Consider the following 23,014-nt stretch of genomic DNA (forward strand, 5'->3'; position numbering starts at 1 on the left):
CGTTGGAATTCAAAACTTTGCCGGATCGTCCGTTCATTTCACGCGGCAAGGTCTCTCGCCATCCGCTCCCATCAGGTAAGTGCGCTTTGTTGCGTATGATCATTTGAAAAATGCTTAATCAAATAGACAAATACGTAAAATTTGATCAAAATGCTTGAATTCTTGAAATCTGCATCTCTTTTTCGTAAACGTTGTCCAAGGCACTCGAAATTTAGAATTCACTCCTAAGGCTTCTCCAGAAGTTGTATCTCTTTTCAAACTTAAGAAAATTTCCATGCTTTGCCTCTGTTGAAAATTAATCCAAAAATCCAAAAATGATAAGTATAAATGTGCAATCAAAAAATCTTCATGAATGCTGCGGTTAAAATTGATCAAGCCCTTTTTAGCTAGAAACGTCGCCCCATGTCCAATCTAAATTTTAAATTAATCCCGGCATGCTGGAGCATTTTGCTGTCTAACCCGCATTACTTTTCTTGTATCGCCTCGTAATCCGCGTCCGGCTGTGCAGGATAAATGCCTAAATCGACTGTGGAATCATTAAAAACGCCTGTTGCAACCGAGACCTCATGACCATCCAAATCAGATATCCCGCGTAAGGTTGAAAGGATGAAGTATCAATATCAGAGGGGAGGATTGAGGGAGTCGAAGGTTCAGAGCGTCTAGGACAACATTGGTGATACTGACCTTGGCCATATCGATATTCAGGACTTCAGGAATCGGGTCTTCTCACCCAACGCATATGGCAGGCCTAGGCAGATCGTGGAAATTGGCATCGCCCAAGCGGCGGGTTTTCCTCCAGCAATACAGAACTATGAATTAGTAGTAGAGGCTGCCCGGCATTATGAACCAAATTCCAAACTAGTGCTCCTGGAGAATATGACTATCGCCGACTTCTCCCCTGAGGCTATTGGTGATGCATTTGACATCCCCTTTCCAAACAATCCCACAGCTACAACCATAGACGAAGCACAAGGGGCATATCATATGAATCCGGCCCGATGCAAGGCACTGATCAACGAAGAATGGTTCAAAGAGAAAAGGCCTTCAAGCGCCAGAATCGTGGTCTAAGTTTGACTGGGCCCAGATCATAAGCGATAACATCCACACTCAGCTGATTGAGCTCGAAACGAAGAAGTACTTCACCATGACCTCTTATTTGGTCTATATGTTCGCCAAGAACCAGCCACTGCCAGGATTGATAATGAAAGGTGAAATCGGGAATGGGCCCGGTCAGGTGAAAGTCTATGATTGTTACCCGCAGCTGCAATAGCTTAGAGGGAAAAGAACAGCCCGGCTTATGTGGTTGGTCCGTATGAATGCGTCAATGACGCCTTCACAATGCGCCTGGTCAGGCCAATGCAGGGAGGGTTACACATAAGGCTCTCGGAGCAAGCTACTACTTTAGTACAGAGGTATGGAGCCTGGTTCATTCAGTTCCCAAGGTTTTCCTACATCCGAATAGCTGGCTTTGATGGTGCTCCCCTCCAACTTCCACGGTATCCAACCAACAAAGTGATTCTTATGGAGGTTGCAAGGCAGTCATGCCCGGCCGGCAACTTACTCCGAGAAAGCAAGCAGGCTGGATTCACATTTCCTATGATCATAGGCAACCATGATGTCCACTTGAAGACCCCTACCCTAGCAGAGGAGTCCCTTGCAGAGCTGGCCTCTTATGGCCTACAGGACCATTTTCCAAGAAAATACTTCGATCATAATAATCTGGCAAAAAGAGCCTATGGTCGAAGGTACAGAGCAAAGGAGTCAGTTGAAGACTATTGGAAGAATTGCTCTGATGACTACGAGGTCAGGCGACGGGAATATTCAAGGCTAAGTGTGCAACAGATGAGACTCTTTGAATACCGTCGGGTCCCAGATCAACTCACAGACTCAGGGAATTGCCTCCAAGTCCGAGAATTTGAAGCAGTAAGGCATCTCTTGCCAGGCGTTGATTCGTCCCAGGACCCAATCACAGATTTCGAGGCAATCATGGCAGCCCCAGCAAGGTACACAGATCAGTGGTTACATCAGCAGATCGAGAGGCTAATCCATGAGGGAGTCCAATTCACTTACCATTTAATGGGCAGCCTCGATTCTCAGTCTTCAGAAGATAAAGGAACATCTAGTACAACCCAAGAAGGAACTGAGAAACCAAAGAAAAGAAAGAAGGCTAAGGCTTGCAGAGGGACTCGGACGTCCAAAAGAACAAGAAGGGAAAAGATTCCTATAAAGAGGCCGGAGGTCACTTCATCTTCGAAAGATCCCAGTTCGTTCGACGATGCTGTAGAATTGGATTGTATACCTGCTCCACCTTCCCAGAGCGACATCGATGCATTTGAAGCCAATGATCCTCCTGCGCCTGATGTGCTAGACACTGAGCTAAGAGCTCTCAAGTTGACCGAACTGGGTAACCAAATAGAAGAAGGAGAAATCCCATCCACTCAGGGGGTCAAAGTGCATGAACCTACTCAACAGAGCCGTCAGGAGTTGCTGCTCCACAATACAGCCAAAGATGACTCCATCGTCGAAGGAGAACAAAGGGTAGATGAGACTCATGAACTCGAAAGAGTTGAAGAACGACCTTCACATGAAGATGTCAGGCAATTGTTCAGCGAAATAGGGGAAAATTCAGCTCCAAGCAAAGAGCTTCACACCTCTTTCACTCCTCCGGTGGCAGGGCAGCTGCGAATCTGTGGTCAATCGGTTGAGAACGTTAGAGAACAGAATGCTGACTTGACCTTATCATCAACCCAAACAGTGCCTCAAGAGTGGCTGATTGCCAAAGCCCAGTGCAAGGCCGCCACCAAACCACCCATTGATCTAGAGGATATCTTCTCACGTATAGATCAAGCAAAAGCTAAAGGGAAGAAGAAGCCCAGGGCATATTCTAGAGTGACCAAAGACGAACAAAGGAACCGCACTCTTCATAATGCCACCCCACCCGTAGACAAGCCAGCAGATCAGATAACACTAGCAGATTATACCATCACAATTGTCCCCCATTGGGCGAGCTACCAAAGAGCAAGAAAAGGAAGAATTTAAGCATTCAGTGCAGAATATACTCAGGCAGCTCGAAGAGATCACAGCAGAAAAGGACATGTATCGGGCCCGTACTGAGCAAGTTGAAGGATACATCGATCAACTCCTAAGGCCATTGCACAATCCCTCCGAATCCCATATTCCCCCGACAGCATTGGCGGAAAGGACCACAACTGAATTTGAAGGAGTACGGGACACCGCAAAGGCCGTCAAGGAATGGATGCAGGACATCAAGAAAAAGGGAGAGCAGATCCTTAAGGAAGTAAAAGAAATGGCCCTCCATCGGGAGCTCACTCTAGTCAAGTTATTAGAGGTAAAGAAGGAATCCCTTCACATGCACGAAGTGGCAGCCACTACTCTTCCCCTCATGAGAGCTCTTTTCTGGACACACGTGCAAATTCCCACATTGTCCGCCATCCTAGATCCTCATAGCGTTAGTGTTCTTAAGGAGTGGTACTGGACCATCACCATGAAGAACGACACCAAAGAAATTATTGACAAAGAAAGTGACGCATGTGAGGTGATTCTAGGAAACATGCAAGAACTAGGTAAGACCATCCTCCAATCAATGGTTTCGGGATGGATAAACAACTTGTCCGATAATGCAATCCAGCTGGACTGGGAAGAAAGATTGGGGACGGATAAGATTTCCTATTCCACTAAGTACTTGAGTTTTGCTGGTCAGTTCCATTCAGACATATTATGCTTTGAGCGTAATTGCTCCAGCTGGAAGGGCAGTTTAAAGCACGTGGACCAGCATCTCGAGGGCATGCAATACAAAATTCGCCATCCTCCCATGCCTCCATTTAGTCTGCTCTTCCAGTTGTGTATTAAGTTCCAGGAATACGTTTGCGAGGAACGGGCAGCAGGTCGTGATTTATGGCGGGAATACCTGCATGGCGAGGATCAATTTCTAGAAAAGGAATGTGAGACCGAAATAGAGAAAGTAATTTCTCAAAAGTGTTTTTTTCCCTCCAAATCTTATAAGTGCACTTTTGCACAAAAAGGTGACAGTTGACTTTTGGTCAACAAATGTAAAGCTTTATTTGATGCATCTTTTTGGATTATTTCAAATTATTGTAATTATCCTTTTTTGGGTAGTTATTGCCCATTTTAGGGTGGTTGTTGATATTTGCCTCCCATTTATGGGTATGGGCAGCCATGCTTTATGGATGAATCTGGGCCACTTGTTTAGATTAAATCTAGGCCATTCATCCTTTTTGAGGCCTATTTAAGGGACAGGTTTTCCCTCTTTTTGTAAGTTCTTGGATTGTTGCGAAAGCTCTAGAGAAATTTACAGGAATTAATGCAAAGAATTAAGACTGTTTTCAAGTTTCCTTGTGAGTGCATGGTCTCCTTCTTCACTTAACTTAGAAATCTTTCAGTTATGTCTATTTATTTTACATAGCATTTTTAATCAAGCATCTAATAGAATCCTTGCAGTCCACACCATTAGGGAACGGCTGATTGCCTTTCTCTCCGCATGGTTAATCTGGACCTTTTCATGCTTACTTCGGTTATCAAATACATACTATGAATGTAGAAGTTTTAATATCGTACTTGATAATATGAAAATCTAGTTTCTCCTTTGAAGATTGCACTGGATTTATGCAAACATTGTGTCTAAGTAGCTGGCGATGTTTAATCTAGTTTCCTGCAGGTGTCTGTCTGCTTGACTGAATTTGCAATCTTAGTTAGAATTTACAGTTCATGTCTCTCTCTCCCTCTCTATCCTTCCCTCCTTTCTCCCTTTTTTTTATTTCGGAAAATCTACAGTCCTATCAAAACAGTATCAAATTAACCGAAATCATCCGATAGAAAGATCGTAAAAGTTCCAGGGAACTTATCTATAAATTGCCAGTTAAACGTAAGTCCCCCTTGTGTTTCCAGCATAAACACATCAAGCCACTGAAAAAGCCCGCAATCAAGACCTGACAAAAGAAACCTTGAGGTAGTCCCCTTTGATCACACTTAGAAAACAGCATTAGAGACTCCCTTATCTCAAGAGAGAGTAAGATAATTGGTTGGCTATTCTATTCTACATTGGCCGTATGGAGTTTGCAGCAATGCGATTCCAGACACGTCAACAGAACCCTACTAGTTCTAACTCTCCGGAATTACTATTGCTGATGTGTTTTTGAATTTTCAAGGTTTTTGAACAATTTTAAACAAAAAAATAGCACATGTGCCAGGCAAGAATAGCACATAGAACCAAATAGAAATGAAATTGAGACCAACTGCAACTATATTATGAATAAGATAACTGCTACAATAAATTCTATTGCTAATTGCATACCAATAGGTCCTCGGCTTATTTTAAATAAAGAATTCTAGAGTTTGTCAACCAAAACTGGGAAAATGACCAAATTGAAGTACAAATCTAGAATACAATTTCTCCAGGCCAAAAATGAGATGAATCCACCTGATTATGCTGGGTGTTGGGAATGGTGCTACTAGATTACAAATTAGAAAGGCGCTTCAGCCTCCCAGTCAAAACGTCCCTTTTCTGGACCCCACATGCCAAGCCTGAATTGTACGGACAGCAATTGGAATTTGTACGGCTGCTTATTGAAATGAAATATGCTGCTAAAAGGGGCGTCTAACCTGATCTGCCCTTTCCTTATTGAAAAATCTGCAATATCGGAAATAAAGAATCTCTGTTGAAGCACAATAAGACTCCTGAATGAAGGCTTCACAATTGCAATAATTCAGCTGATCTTCCACAACACCACAATCTGTCATGTCCCCTCTTTAGCTCTGTCTAGCAGAGACATGTGAGTCAGCTTATTTTGGGGTCTTGTAGGCTAACAGTGGTGGATAGAGACTTAGAGAGGATATTCAGTGTTTGGGATTTGGTATTCTGGCAGTAGTGGACCAGTTTGGAGCAGTTCCTTAATTTGAGGAGGCATTTCCTTCTTTTGTGGAGGCTATTCCTACTATTTAAGAGGATTTGACAATACCAAGGGTTGGGTTACCATGAGACTATTCCTTGGGTTCAGTTTCAGGAGATTTGGGTATGTTTCCTAGCTTCTAGGAGCATCCCTAGATTTTAGGGACAAGATTGCTCGAGGATCCATGATTTTCGACAACAGTCACAGATAGGTGGCAGGCTCCGTTTCAGACTTGTGGAGTCAAATGAGCATTATACGACTATTTGGGATATATTTTTAATATTTCCTAAGTTAGCGTCTTATTAATTAAATAAAGCTATTTATATAGCTAATTGGAGTAATAAGGGGATTTTGGCTTCTTCTGGTCAGGCAGGCATATGTGTTATAGCTCGTTCGAAAGGTCTTGAATTATTATAACTTATTTTCATCATCCGGAGACCTTCTGGCACCTTGAGTTTTGTTATTTGATGAAAGGGGTGTTTTTCCTATACATAAAGGCCTTTTAATTAAGAATATGCCATTATTTAATAAAGGTAAAAGCATATTCTCCCTTTAGGGTTCGAGTAGCTTTGAGAGGGAGATAAAAGGAGATGTTGGCTCATTATTTTATTATCTTTTTACATCTTCAAACTTAGCATTTGTGAATTTGCTCTGAGGAGCGATTTCTGGAGAACTGGGACGCAAACCCCAGGGCTTGGATATTGGGACGCAAACCCCAATAGAAGGTTTCAGCAGCTTCATTTCATTTTAGACTTTGATTGGAGTGCAAGTTCAGCATTGGAAGAGCTTTGGCTTTGGATGTTGGGTATATTGTTTGGCATGTGGGAGTTCCTTGGCTGCCTGGACGTGACTGCAGCAGTCGTACGGCCTCCTTCCAGCTGGCACGTGGGTTGCTGATTGGTATTCATCAGCCATTTCTTTTCATTGTGCATGGATGGTCTTTCTTGCAGCCGGCAACATTGTTTTGGTTGGTAGATACTTTGCTAGCATATCATTTATGTATTTTGCCTGGTACGATTTGTAGCTATTCTGGATTGGCTGAATATTATATTATTGCACATTATTTTCCAGCCTATTTCATATTTGTTGCTAGTGTTATTCATTGTTTACCTATATCTGGAAAAATACAAACAAAAACAAAAGACACAACCTTTTTGCAACTTATGTCTCTCTCTGAAAGATCATTTAATAAACAGGAAGAATTTATTTTAAAACAAATAATTAAAAATTACAACCTGTCAGCTTAAAAGATCCATTAGGGATCTTTCAGTGGTATCACAGCCTTGATCTTGCCAGCCTATTGGGTGAAGATCAATAGATTGATTTTATATTGAAGCTTGGTTACAGACCAAATTGGTCATCATGACAGGGTTGTCTAAGAATAAACAAACAGGGAAAAAATTTGAACAAACACCTTCAGGGAGTTCCAGACACTCTAAGGGTACGACTTCATCAACTAGTACAAAGAGGAGGTCTCCTGCAAAGACATTGAATGATACAGTTATGAACAACTATGACAAGTATTGTTTCCTTCCGAAAAAGATACATGACTGTTTTTCCTTCACACAATTCATGGGAATACCCGATGAAGACGACTTGATGCTTTCAAGTCCACGTCATCAACCAAGGAGGCAACATGAGTCATTTGAGAACCAGGGAAGCAGTGGAGGAGCAAAGGAAATGATGTCTGCAAATGAGATTGGTAGAAAATTAGTTGATGACTTTGATAGCCAAGCAGATTTGATTGGTGAAAAAAAAATCTCAGCATTAGGGAATAATTCATATGAGACTTCTACATCCTTGCAAGGTGTCTTACAGGTGGATTCTGTTGGAGAGTATGATAGTAGAAACAGCTCTAAAGCAATGAATGTTGAGTTACATGAAACAGATGCATTCTCTAGTGAACTAGTTGACTCTATTGTTGAGACCAATTCCATACATGAAGAAAAGTCAGAGATTAGCATGAATGAAACAACCCATCATAAATCAGATTTTGTGTACTTTGGGGCAGCAGATATAGAGCATTGCCAAAGGTTGAATGGAGATTGGTTAGATAGAGCTATGCAAGCAAAGATGCTTGCTACCCAAGCAAGACAGTACTTGCAAGAGTTCAAGGAAAGATGCAATCAACTTGATAATGCAAGAAGACAAAGAGAGTCATACATTAGATCGTTATTTCTTCCAAAGGAAGAATGTGTAGATGAAGAGCTTACAAGGGAAAAGCTTCTTGAGGTAAGCCCACAAGAAGAGCATGTTACATTGTGTGAAGAAGAAAGGAGGTATGATTCAAGAAATTCAGTTTGGTCTAGTTTGCCTTATGAAGTCTATGACTTCCCTATTTTAGAGAGCCCCTTGAAGACTCAAAACATTAATGCTGATATTTACACACTAGATGGACTAGCCACAAGTGACATATCCATTTGTGTGGAATGGAACATATTTCATTTCAAATTGGCTAATCATGCATCATCTACAATGAAAGGACAGTTGTTAAGGTCACATGAGGCATTTTATCTTAAAGAGCTTATTATGGAGTCCAAGAGATTGTCTACTAAGAAGATCTTGCATTTTGATAATGTTTGGTTTGTTTTGCATACTACAACTTGGAGACAATTGGTAAGGAAAAGCATAGCAATCATGGAGGTGAAGGTATGGATTAGATTAAAGGCAGCTATGGAAGCTATAAATCCATGTTACTTGCAGCAGGGTACACTTCATAGGTCAACATTCATGAAAGGAGACCCTACCCTCAAAAACAATACAAGGAATGGCAATGAAGACACCTTGGGAAGGTTTGAACATAATTCTGATTTCCTAAATTGGGACATAAATATTTTGATTTCATATGGGCACAAATCCAAGAAGGATAGTGAAGACAACTATAGCATGGTTGACATTTATGAAAGGATAAATAAGCATGAGATTGTGGTGGGAACTTCTATTTGCCCACAATCTGATTTTATAATAGCAGTTAGAGAAGAACACAAATCAGTTTGTATGTTGATGTCTCACCTTTATGATGTTGACACTTTGCTTGAGTGTAAGGATGTCCTAGTCTCAAGTCTTGATATGTTACTTGATTGGGCTGCCAAGTGTATGCAAGTGTACTCTTGCATTGAAGTTTTCCAGGGTAATGGAAGAAAGGCTACAATCATTCCTAAGTCTATGATTAAGGACAGCAGCATCATCCTCTTTCAATTACATGAATTTGCAGCTCCTATTCATGGAGCAAGTAGTGAAATTGAATTTGCAAATGTTGGTATACATGATACATTGGTTAAGCATGGTTATTTTGATGATGTCTCTTCCAAGAGGACTGGATTTGTTTATATCAAAACAACAGTATTAAATCAATCTGAAGAAGTTTGTGACGTACACTACTCCATACATAATGAAGAGCAAGACTTATCTTATGCTGAGTTTGTAGTTGATGTTGACAGCAGTACTTCAATTGAGACAAGAAAAATCAATAACACACCAACAATAGGCATATCAGCAGTGAACAAAGAGCCAAGGAAGCTAATCGTTATTGTTGAAGATGTGGCAGCCAAGAGTGTGCAGGTACAATTCAGTGTTGAAGACTTCAAAGGAAACACAACGAAAGGTAATAATAGTGAGCTAGCAGCCCATACTCATGTAGAAGACAATGTTATCGAGTCATCTAATGTTGGCATTCAATTTTGGGAAGATAGACATGGGACAAGTCAAGAGTTGGTGATGTTTGATGATTCGAAAGAAGTATAAAGGAGCCCAAAATTTTGATGAGAGACAACAGTTGTGTACATTCTCATTCTCGAGAGTTTGCCACCATGATACAGGGAATAACAAATGAAGGATATTCTATAAGTGATAGCACTCAAAATGCTTGTGTTATTTTCAATAAAGAGGTACTTGTAAGAGTTGATGACATGACATAAATGCATGACAGTCATTCTGATTTTTATAACAGCAGTAAAATACCTTTTCTTTTTCAAGTTAATGCAAATTCTAAGCATGAAGAGATGAGTGCTAGAGATTCTACAATGGGTGTTACACAAGGTGCAATCATGTTGTGCGATAAGCTTGATGATGCATCTCACCATGGGACTGATTTTATGCGCTTTGGAGCAGCTCAAATAGAACAGTCTAGAAGGTTGAATGAAGGGGGTCTAGAAAGAGCACGGCAGGTTAAGTTGTTTTTTGTCCAAACAAGGCAGCACTTACAACAAATCAAGGAGCGCCACAAACGTTTAAATCAGGCAAGAAAACAAAGAGTTGCATATCTTCGATCACACTTTCTTCCAAGAAAAGAAGACTTAGAGATTGAGCATAAGCAAAGTATGTTGATTGCAAACCAATTTTAGACGAGTCACATATTGCATCATTGGATTTTCATGATGATCACAAATTTGAAGGATATGCAATCATGGATGAGCACAGTGACTTTACGGATATCATTCGTAGTGGAACAGCCACCCAAGAAACAATTTTGTTTGGTGATAAGGGCATCTACAATTCTTCTTTGGATGTGTCACAAATTTCATGTGATATGGCAGCTATGTGTTTGTTGGTTGGTGATTCAATCTTCCTTGACTCTCCGGTAGTTAGTGGCTGTCCTACTGCGATTTCCCATGCACTTGCAGATTTATCATGGTCTACATCAGCTCTTGACTTGCATGGGAGTGTGAAGAGATATGACTACTTGATGGACATAGAGATCGGGATCGATATCCTTGGTTGGCATTGGTATAATAACATTTACAACCTCATTCATGATGCTGGTCTAAGTTATAACAATAGCTTATGGGGAGCTGAGAAGCTCAAACCTCGTTTTTACAGACCATATAAAGTATTCAGGCAAGTTGGAGAGGTTGCTTATGAGGTTGAGTTACCACCTGGCAATAAAATTCATAATGTGTTTCACGTGTCATGCCTGAAGAAGGCCCTGGGACAACATATTACAGCATCACCCGATTTGCCTCCCATGGATAAGGAAGGTAAATTGACTCTGGTTCCTGAGTAGATTCTTGCGGTGACGGGATGACGGCTGAGAAATCGGGTGACTCGGGAGTATTTGGTACGCTGAAGAGGTCTTCCCATAGAGGATGCCACTGGGGAGGGTGAGTCTATTTTGCAGCATCCAACTTTGCAGTTGCTTGTGGGCCAGCATCTCCGAGAGGGGAGGACTGTCATGTCCCCTCTTTAGCTCCGTCTAGCAGAGACATGTGAGTCAGCTTATTTTGGGGTCTTGTAGGCTAACAGTGGTGGATAGAGACTCAAAGAGGATATTCAGTGTTTGGGATTTGGTATTCTGGCAGTAGTGGACCAGTTTGGAGCAGTTCCTTAATTTTAGGAGGCATTTCCTTCTTTTGTGGAGGCTATTCCTACTATTTAGGAGGATTTGGCAGTACCCAGGGTTGGGTTACCATGAGACTATTCCTTGGGTTCAGTTTTAGGAGATTTGGGTATGTTTCCTAGCTTCTAGGAGCATCCCTAGATTTTAGAGACAGGATTGCTCAAGGATCCATGATTTCCGACAACAATCACAAGCAGGTGGCAGGCTCCGTTTCAGACTTGTGGAGTCAAATGAGCATTATATGGCTATTTGAGATATATTTTTAATATTTCCTAAGTTAGTGTCTTATTAATTAAATAAAGCTATTTATATAGCTAATTGGAGTAATAAGGGGATTTTGGCTTCTTCTAGTCAGGCAGGCATATGTGTTATAGCTCATTGGAAAGGTCTTGAATTATTATAACTTTCATCATTCGGAGACCTTCTGGCACCTTGAGTTTTGTTATTTGACAAAAGGGGTGTTTTTCCTATACATAAAGGCTTTTTAATTAAGAATATGCCATTATTTAATAAAGGTAAAAGCATATTCTCCCTTTAGGGTTCGAGTAGCTTTGAGAGGGAGATAAAAGGAGATGTTGGCTCATTATTTTATTATCTTTTTACATCTTCAAACTTGGCATTTGTGAATTTGCTCTGAGGAGCGATTTCTAGAGAACTGGGACGCAAAACCTAGGGCTTGGATATTGGGACGCAAACCCCAATAGAAGGTTTCAGCAGCTTCATTTGGTTTCAGACTTTGATTGGAGTGCAAGTTAGCATTGGAAGAGCTTTGGCTTTGGACGTTGGGTATATTGCTTGGCACGTGGGAGTTCCTTGGCTGCCTAGACGTGACTGCAGCAGCCGTACGGCCTCCTTCCAGCTGGTACGTGGGTTGCTGATTGGTATTCATCAGCCATCTCTTTTCATTGTGCGTGGATGGTCTTTCTTGCAGCCGGCAACATTGTTTTGGTTGGTAGATACTTTGCTGGCATATCATTATGTATTTTGCCTGGTACGATTTGTAGCTATTCCGGATTGGCTGAATATTATATTATTGCACATTATTTTCCAGCCTATTTCATATTTGCTGCTGTTGTTATTCATTGTTTACCTATATCTGGAAAAATACAAACAAAAACAAAAGACACAACCTTTCTGCAACTTCTGTCTCTTTCTGAAAGATCATTTAATAAACAAGAAGAATTTATTTTAAAACAAATAATTAAAAATTACAGTCTGTCAGCTTAAAAGATCCATCAGGGATCTTTCACAATCACAAATCCACGAAGAATTTCCGTTCTCCAATGGCCAAACATCTTAAACCCTTGTCAAGGAATTCCACAGAGCAAAATAGAAGCAACCTCAAATAACCAATAATATGAGTTTGAATTGCCTTCAATTCCCTTATAACCCCCAAATGGCCCAATCTCAAAAAGTACGCCCAAATGCAAATTTAAATAAATTAAATGTATTTAAATCACTTTTCAATAGTTCAAATTCATCTTGAACGTACCTTTTCATTTCAGTGATTTGAAATCACTTTTAATATTTAAAGTGAGCTTTTAATTTTCTATAAAGTCACTTTATAATATTTAAGTGGTTTATAATTTTAATAAAGTCATTTTATGACTTTATAAAATCCATATAAGTTAATTAAATAACTTAACCACTAAAATATTAATATCTCCCTCAATATTCAGTCTTTTGATGTGTCGTCAGAAGCTGGGGTCAACACTGAATAACCCCCATGTGTCCAGGTGCCCTAACTAAAAATACCACAACTGCTAGATTGACTTACTATTAACAGTAAGTTCCTCAACTAAGCCCATATACTGACTGCAAAGGCCCTGGAACTGAAACCAAGATTGAACTGAAGAAGTGGAACTGCCACTGAGACTCTCTATCTCGAATGTTAGCCTATGAGAGTACAAATAATAAGCTAATCCCTCAAACTCTGATGCTCACAAAAACAGGGACATTACAAGGCCATCCACACGAAGAAGAGGAACAAGTTAGCTCAGAAACGCCTCAATGACCTTGTCTTTGTGCAATATAATCTTCGGTTATGCACAAGGGAGGTAGAGGAAACACCAACTCATCCAATTGATTTGGATGATATAGATCCTTACAGTGATTGCACATCGCAAGAGAAGGCTCCATTGTTTGTTGAGGATGACATCTATGATTTGGAGAGGCAACCTATGGAGGAGGGGGGTGGATTTGGATTCACACTGGATGACAATGAGGAGGATGTGTCATTGCCAGTGCCAGCAGTAGCTACAACCAGGATGGAGGTCGAGCCATAGCCATAGTGGACTCCTAGGACTAGACCCCCCAATTCTACCTCTCCCCTAGTTTTTACTAGAGCTGGGAAGAGTAAGATGTAAACTATTTTGATGTTGTATTTACATTTAGTTTTACAAAAACAATTTGCTATTTTAATTTTGCTTCAGACTATCAAGCTACAATCCATTAGCATTCCAAATGAGTATGCCATTTTGTATCCAATTTGCGTTTAAATCAACTAAATATATCTAGACTCAGCTTCTTTATTTTGTGTACTCATTTATTGACTCATTGGATGCATCTCCTCATTGAATTTTTCAAAAAAATGCATTTCTGATTAAATTTAGCAAATTTTTAAGTTACCAATTTTTTGTTGAGTTTCGCCAAATTTTTGCCAAGTTCTTTTTTCAGGCCTTTGCGAGTTTTTGCTTTTGGTGAGTGTTGATGTGTTTTTTATGCACATGCGAACACAAAATAAAATACCAAAGTATCTTATCCTCTCTTTAACAAAGTTTCCCGACTGTTGAAGATCTCGCCGAAGGATCAATCGGAGTAACTCCAAGGTTCTTGTATGTAGGGTCTCTACGTGTGGATAAGCTTCTCGCGGTATGATGTGATTTTGCTGGAATCACAAGGGGACTTACATTCGATGACCTAAGCGTCTGATTTGCTTTGGATATTACTGGAACGTGGAATTTCACTGGCCCTTGATTTTTAAAAAAGGAAAAAAGGATAAGGGTTGCAACGGGATCTATTTCTAACACTAAGAATGTAGGAGCAATGGATGACCTTTGATGAAACTCTAACTAAGTCTTGCTTTGATATGCTAGGATCATCTCCACAAGGTTAGTGTGATCTACTAAGGATGGCTTTATGATGTTCAGATCACCGCTACAAGCATAGACACCGTCAGGTTGATGCATATCAATGAAGAAGCGATAATTGAAGTTAAGCTTAAGCTGAATGATTCCAGTTGACTACACAAGGCAAGTTTGCAATCAACAAACCGCTAGTAGTATGGATATACAAATTTCATCGATGATCATACAAATTTCTTCCACTCATCTAATAACATGAAATCAAATTTGAGAAATATAGAGACCATGCAAATTGTTGAATTAACACATAGAATTCACCATTTCTTCAATGAAGTTTACAAGTCTTTTGCAACAATATCTTGGCAACAATCTTTGCCTTCTCTTTCTACTCTACTCTAAAATGCTACTAATTATTGACTATTCTCTCTAACTATTTCCTATTCTCTGACTATTAACTATTAACCTTTACAAATGAAGAGCCAGGGCTTTATATAGAGAGCCCTTTACAAATTGGTGGCTCTGATTGACTTAGAATCAATGGCTAGGATTAAAGGATAGAAACCCTAATTAGGGTTTGTTATAACAAACTTCCTTAGACAATGAGAAAATTACATTCTAGGAGTGAGGACCAATAGGAAGCAGGGGTAGGTACATCGAAGTTTGTGCCGTCCCCAATGAGTCAAGAACATTGAATCTAGACATGTTGAGGTGGACCAATCCGACTGGAGGAAAAGTGACTGGGATGCCACCTTGTCTGACGTATGTATCTTGGTTGATCTCTTTTCTATCTTTTGACGCGATAAATGATGTACCTCCTTGACTCCCATATGCTTGATGAGGCTTCCTTACTGTCAAGTCTTCTTTCTCCAGTAGCATACCTCGCCTTGAAGTGTCATTCTTCTCTGTCATCATGTGGTTTCTTCATTATGTAGAATGAGGTCTTGAAGCTAGCTTGCAACTCCTCGAACACTTGAAGTCTTCCAACGCTTCAAAATACCTTGAGTCCTTCTTTATGCATCTGGGACGTCCTTCATGATGATGGGCTGGAATAGGTCGTCCTTGTCCTGTCCTGGTCTCCTCCCATCTGCAAAACAAACCAAAAGACGATCAAGTACACATGATATATTTATCCTGTTCATAGCATTTCTTACCTTAAATTATTAACAAGAAGGCATCGACATAGAATTTGCCTTAGAATCCTTCCCAGGGACAAGCCCTATAAGAATTTCGCTCAGGATCCTTTGGAAGGGTGAGGAGGGAATTTTGACAAAGTTGCTCAATCAGACCTCATTCTCAACATTAACTCACCAAGATCAAGTCATTAACCTCCAAAATTGCCAGGGAATAGGTTTTGCTCAAGGACCTAGGCAAAATATTAGACCACTTAGGAATTTTGCTCTGGACCCTTTGGAAGGGTCAGGAGCGAAATTTGCATTCTTGGCTCAAATTCTTTTCACTTTATGACCATACTCGCTCAGATGCATGTCTAAGGATGCCCTCAATCTCAACCAATACCAAGCTTGATGCAAACTTGGAGCAAAATGGAGTTTTTAAGGATTTCGCTTTGGACCCTTTGGAAGGGTCAAGAGCCAAATTCCTGAATTTACGCTCAAATTCTATCATTTCTTCACTCCAAAATGCCTCCAAGACAAGCATATGCTAGCCTTCTCTCCACCAAAGCCTAGGAATCCACCACTTGACCTTCATCATGAGAAAATGAAGTAAAATTGAGAATTTCGCTCTGGACCCTTTGGAAGGGTCAGGAGCGAAATTCTTGACTTGCTTGTTTTCCTTCACCAAGGTCTATCCTTTTCACTTTCTATACTTGGACTCTCATCTTTGGATCCCTCTCCCATGCATGCAACACTTGCTTGACCCTCAAAATGGCTAGAAAGGAGAATTTCAATAAAAAATCATCGCCAGGGATAGGACCTATTTAGAATTTTGCTCTGGACCCTTTGGAAGGGTCGGGAGCAAAATCCTAGTTTAAGCTCAAAATCTTGATCATTGGTGGCTACAATCAATTTAAAGGCATGCCTAGGGGTCCTTCCAAGCTCAATCTAACTTGATCCACACTTAGCTTGACACAAAAATGGTAGGAAAAGAGGAATTTTGGGAATTTCGCTCTGGACCCTTTGGAAGGGTCAGGAGCGAAATCCATGTTCTTGAGGTCATTTTTTCAACTTCAAACCACCTCAAAAGGCAAGGACACGTCACTCCATACCTATCTATGCCATAAAAACCAAGGATTTGACCATCTCCAAGGGAAAATAGGTGTCCTTCAAGAATTTCGCTCTAGACCCTTTGGAAGGGTCAGGAGCGAAATTCTAGTTTTAGCTCAATTCCTTCACGTTTGGTGATCATAAGAAACTCAAAGCCATGCCTAAGGACATCTTCAATCTTGATCCACACTTGACTAGACATAAAGTTGAGAGGAAAAGGTAGATTTTAGGAATTTCGCTCTGGACCCTTTGGAAGAGTCAGGAGCGAAATTCAAGATTGAGGCTTGATTCTTCATTCCCTTTGCCCTCATTCACTTCCTAAGGCAAAACATGTTGATTTATTTCCAAATACTCCCAAGGAAGTAAGATCTTGGCCCAAACAAGGAAGAAATGGGTGTGTTCTTAGAATTTTGCTCTAGACCCTTTGGAAGGGTCAGGAGCAAACTTCTTGACTAAGGTTGATTTCACACTCCATTGCTTCTCTTTGCCTTCAAGCTTAATCAAACTCACTTCTCCTCACAATAATCAAATCCATCTACCATTTTCATCATTTTAGGCAAGATAGGGGGTCAAACTAAGGATTTCGCTCTGGACCTAGGGCAAGGACAAGACCTATAGGGAATTTCGCTCTGGACCCCTTGGAAGGGTCAAGAGCAAAATTCAAGATTGAGGCTTGATTCTTCTACTTCATCGCCTCAAACCTCTTCTCAAAGGCAAATATGAATCAAAGCCTCCTCAACCATGCCTCAAAAATCCAAAACTTGGCCATATCAAAGAGCAAAATAGAGGATCCTCAAGGTGGGTGACTTGATTCAGTTTGCGACCTCATTTTTACTTTGAATCCGTCTTCTGTCATTTGGCTTGTTTTGTGGGGTATATACTAGAGATTCTGGGTTCGATCTGGATAGTCATCCTTTAAATGTTCAAGAACATTTCCCAGCCGAGTCGCCATTTGTTGTGCGTTTTGCACACCTCACCCCATTTTTTCTCGAATAGGGACCCCCGTGGTAGTAGTCTGCTGGTCTCTGAAAGAGAGAAGCTCCTCCCATGGTGTTCGTCTAGAATCCCGAGTTTCAGGTTGAACCAAGAGTAATTCCCAAATTTCATCAAAGTAGAATATCGTGCAGAATAGATTTTATTGCCGAAGATAAGAAAATTCACGAAATCAGCATTTAGGCCGAAAATTCCTACAACTCACAAAGTAAACCAAAGCTCGAAGCTTGCAAAATAGGGTAGCATGCTGAAGTTCGCATTATAGGCAAAATCGCGATATGAAGTTTGCAAATGGCTCACAAACACCGAAGTTTTCAAACTTGCCCAAAAGCGCCGAAGTTTTCAAAGGGCTCCAAAATCGCGATTTTTATAAAGTTTTCAAAATGCCTTCAGATCCCGAAGTTTGCGATATATGGAAAGGGCGTGAGTATTAAATGTTTAAAGTTCGCAAAAGGGGCAAAATTTTTTAAGTTTGCAAACCAAAGGAAATCGTCGAAGTTTGAAAAGACTCCCCAAACTGCAATTTTTGGTAAGTATTAAGAGGTTAAAACTCCGAAATTTGCAAACCTCCTCCAAATGCTGAAGTTTCAACTATAAAGAAAAATCGCGATTTTCGCAAAGTTTAAAAAAAAGGACTCCAAATGCCGAAATTCGCATTTGGAGGGTAAAGTGCAAAAAAGGTGAATACTTTTCAAAACCTCTTCAAAGTGCTGAAGTTTGCAAACTCCTTCAAAACCTCGAAATTCGCACAATAGGGGAATAATGCGAAAAGTTTAAAGTTTGAAAAGTGCATGGAAACCCTGAAATTTGCATTATTGGGGTAACTTGAAAGTCTTTTTTTTGAGTTTGCAAACTCCTTCAAAACCCCGAAAATCGCACTGTGGAAGGTAATTGCAAGGAATGAAAATTTTTAATAAGGTCTGAAAATCGCCGAAGTTCTGGATGCATGAAGATGGCGAAATTTTAAAGTTTGAAAAACCACTAATGCGCCAAACTTTGGCCAAGGTGCAAAATCGCGAAGTAAAGGGGTTTTCAAAAGATCATAAACCCGATCTTCGCGGTGTAGACTAAAATCACACAGGAGTTTGACGTTTGCTAAGGGAGCAAATCGCCCAAGTTCGACGCCTAAGGGTTAAACACAAAAGTTAAAAGTCTGAAAACCATCCAAAACCCCCATATTTGCCGATTTTCAGCAAATAAAGGAAAACTTTTAAAAATAGAAAGGCGTTAAGTTACCAAGTTTGCAAAAACGCGTTTTGAGCCGAAGTTCGGCAAATAGAGGCAAATGGTAAAATCGTTGAAACCAAGTTTGCAAAGTGGCTTTTAGCCCGAAAATGCCAATGCAGAAGATATTTTCAAAACCAACTTGTAGGCTAAAATTGAACAATACAGCAAAATCACTTTTCACCAGTCAGCCAAGAAGCTTTAGTCGATTCAGATCGCCCAAACACCATCAAGACCAAGGATCAGATTTCATTTTCGAAGAGAAAACGGCATTTCAAGAGCTTCACCAAGACGAAGCTAGATGTTTAGAAATTTAATGTTTGATTAATTAAATTAATTTTAATTTTTCAAATTAATTTATTAAAGTGAAATTGTTGTTCGCAGGTCGCAGGGCGCCATCGCAGAGAACCAAATGAAGGCCTGAAAATGCAAATCGAAGAAGGCCTGAAACATCAAGGAGCCAAACACTGAACGCTGGAAAAGAAAAGGATGTAGGAACGTGCTACGAGAGCGCGAGATCTGAACCGGGCATTGGGAACTGTGCCGCTAAGAAAAGATGAAGTCCGCCACCTAGACCAAAGAGCGAAGAACACTCTGAATGCTGCAAGTTTATGCATTCTCAGGAAAAGAGCACAGCTGGATTTAATTCCAGAAGCTCAGTTTCTCTAAACTGAAACTGTTTTAAAACTGCTTGTGGGTCTCGTGCAAGATATTTTTTGTGGACAGTTATGTCCAACTACCGGATTGACCAAATTAAAGCCAAATAGTGGCAGGTAGTTGGAATTGTGGTTGAGTGGATGGGTGAGAATTTAATGGGCATGGGTTAGGGCTGCTGGTTTCTAGAAGAGAGATCAGGACTCTTGGATACAGTTAATCCTAGCCTTTGGTTTGTATTGTAAAATCTGTAAAAGGCAGAAGCCTTTCTTTTGTAAAGGGTAAGACAGTTAGATTGTTAGATAGTTAGACTCTGGTGAGAGAGTTAGCTTTTAGAGTTAGAATAGGTTAGATTTTAAGCAGTAGCATAGAGATGCTGCAGAAAATGTTGTAATAGGCAGCTGAAATCAATATATAAACATTGATTTGCTGTTTATTGTCTTGTTTTCATCCTGTTTGCATGCTTTCTCTCAGCATTTTAGATAGATCTTTTTGTTTTAGGCGTGCAAGTATTTGATAGATTCAGGCTCATACCATTGAGGATATATTGATTGTGTATCCTTTTGTATGGTTAACCTGAGCCTTTGATTGTGCTTAGTTCAATTGCAGGTGTTCGTCTAAGCTGCGCCAAAATTGGGTGCTTAGCCGTGCATCTTCAATCTGAAAATCTTCCAAGTCCCTTTGAAGATTGCACCGTCCCTGCAAGGTTGTGAGCTATTCTTGCCAAGCAAAGATTGGTTATGTTCAATCCGTCTTCCCGCATACCAATCTTGTTAGTTTTAGGTCTCCTAAACCCTTTCCTTTTGCTCTTTATTACGTAATTCGAGAATCGCAGCAGACCAGCTTGTTGCAAATCGTAAGTCCCCTTGTGCTCCCAGCAAATCACATCGACCACTGAGTAATCCCGCAGTCAAGACCTGACAATCAAAACCTTGAGGTCGTCCCCTTTGATCACAAAAACAGCATTAGGGATTTCCTTATCTCGAGAGAGGACAAAATACTCAGCGAGTACATTCTATTCTGCGTTGGCCGGATGGAACCGTAGCTATGCGATTTCAGACACGTCAACAATAATATATAAATTTCTTCTACAACAAATGCTCAAAAAACACTGCTGCCACTGTAGGTGTCCTCGAACTGAATGGTATAGCTGCATGATCCTCAACAAAAGCCTCCGTCATAGGATTATGCTATGAGTTAGATGAATCCCTCAAGGATGGCTTGCCAGCCTCCTTTTCACTCAAACACCACTGCTTAAAAAAAGAGACTCAAGTAATGTAAAATGATAAAAAGTTTCAGGCTGAACAAACCTATCAAAATACAGCAGAGTTTTTTAAATGAAAATTGTGAGTTATTCCTGAGCTCTTGGCCAGTTTTTGGACAAAACTCAGCAGTAATTTGCCATCAAGTTTTAGTATTTACTGCAAGTAACTTGCAAATCATTTCCACTACTCACAAGTCACATGAGTTTTTTGCAAGTTTTGTATCTAGCATCCATATTATTTGAAAGCCTAATTCAGAACCATCAGTTTGTTCTTTTTTTGAAAAGTTGTTATGGGTGTACCATGCTATCTGCATTCTAGAAAAGCTACTCCATGGCCAGCAATTCATTCTTAGCTTGCAAGGAGTACTTAACGGTTACTAAGTTATCTATATCATTGAAAAGAATACACCAGGACCACCAATTCAATCTTATCTCAGAAAGGTTTCTGTAGGTCCACTAAGATTTCATTTTAATTTGAGACAAAAGTTGAATATTAAGAACTGGTCTGGGCAACCTAAAAATCCTAACATCAAGCAAAACCTATTTACTGTTCATCCTCAATGCCAATCCACACAACTTTTATTTCTTTAATCCCAGTACGGATAACACTATAGGATCATGAATCACTATGAAGGAAAATTTAAAAGGAAAATAGCACAAAAAGGTTTTATTTAATTGCAATTTTGCAATCTAAATACGAATTGTACCACACTTCAATCATTATACTTTCTATTCTAAATTTCTATCATAGCCAATATAGTGGTCCCCAGATTTCTAATGGTCAATTACATTATTGCAGTTAAAGGGTGATGTATTTTAGACATAACTAAATCAGGCAATTGAATACAGTGTTCACTATTTGGCAGAATCCTCCATATAGCTAAATCTACTATTTTCCTAAGTTGATAATTATTTATCTTTTCTGAAGTTCTTGCTTTAAGAAATGTTCAATCTGAGCACCTGCAAGACTCTTGTGTAGCATTCCTTTTCTCGCAACGAAGGTTCTCCAAAATGTACAGTCCTGGTAACATCTGTTGTACCATCAACATATTGCCCACCACTATCTAGCAAGTACAGCTTCTTATCATCCACAACATTGCAAGTATCTGGTTCAGCCCGATAATGAATAATTGCACCATTCGCACCAGAGCCTAAAAATGGAGAACATTTTGTTAAAAAAAATTGTTCCTTTAATAGCTAAAAAAAAAAAATTGGAGAATCGAAATTCCCAAATACAATTCAATGGCATCACACTCTGAAAAAAAAATTTAAATCCAAAAATTGCAGCCTATACAGCAAATTTAATGAAAATGCTGACTAAACTTCAACCACTAAATTAAAGCACTTATTTTATGTCTAACGGTTAATTACAAAGAACTAACCCTATCTAATTTTTTATAAGTTTTCCAAAAATGTAAATGTTTTAAGAATATTTCAAAAATTGCAGCCTATAGAGCAATTTTATGAAAAAAATAAAATATCAACAACTTCAGTAAAACTTATCTTCAAAGTCTGAATATTTTTCTGAGAGCTTCTCCAATACATACATCAAAACCCAGAAAAAATCAGACACAATTCGCAATGGTTTGGAAGTTATGATAGAAACACAAATGTTAGCCAAAATCGTAGCTCTGATACCACTTGTTATGATATTTCTTGGGAATAATTGCAAAAAACAGAAATATAGCAGACCACTTTGAGAGGGTGGCCTCCAATAATCAGATAATAACATATGAATTGAATAATAGATGATATGATGATATGGGAGAGAGTTCTCTTCCCTATTTATAGGCTTAACTATTAAGAGGGGGTAGTGTTAAATAATATTCATGTTAGGGTTAAGCATGCCACAAGTGCTTATCCTTAATATCATATTAGGATCATAAGACTATTTAATGCTGAATACATTGTACAATAATCTCAAACTAAAAATTGAAAGCAAAGAATCTGAAAAAGGAATAACATTCAGAAATCTCTTGAAGTTTCTATCAATAGAACTAAATCATTTTATGGATTGCTGAAATAAGGCAGACACATTTAAGGTGATAGTACTCACCTTTTCGAGAAATGAAATGCACTCGCATACAAAATATAACTTAAAACAGTTTTGAGATCTATCGCAGTGAACAATGGGGACGCGTCCCCCCCCTTTTTGGGTGTCTCCCCCCGTCAAGGACGTCTCGCGGACGGAGACGGGGACGCGGACGGGGACGCAACGTCCCCTGCCGTCCCGCCACCGCCACCCAATCGCCGCCGGGACATGGAGACGTCTCCTCGGAGACGTCTGGGCGTCTCCTTGGGAGACGCCCAGG

The 23,014-nt window shown here is 39.9% G+C and overlaps 1 protein-coding gene across 2 annotated transcripts in view; it reads right to left on the minus strand.

The window, feature by feature from the left end:
* Nucleotides 1-23,014, minus strand: part of LOC131077364 (aminopeptidase P2) — a 345,185-nt gene that overhangs the window by 107,836 nt on the left and 214,335 nt on the right. For both annotated transcript variants that reach the window (XR_009113578.2, XM_058014849.2), the window contains exon 8: nt 21,663-21,853. Coding sequence is in view for 1 of the 2 variants with exons in the window: in XM_058014849.2 (XP_057870832.2) it covers nt 21,663-21,853 (191 nt within the window). In the remaining variant the exon portion in view is untranslated. The remainder of the gene's footprint in view (nt 1-21,662; nt 21,854-23,014) is intronic.

Source organism: Cryptomeria japonica, chromosome 4 (genome assembly GCF_030272615.1).
Source record: "Cryptomeria japonica chromosome 4, Sugi_1.0, whole genome shotgun sequence".
Taxonomy (NCBI): Eukaryota; Viridiplantae; Streptophyta; class Pinopsida; order Cupressales; family Cupressaceae; genus Cryptomeria; species Cryptomeria japonica.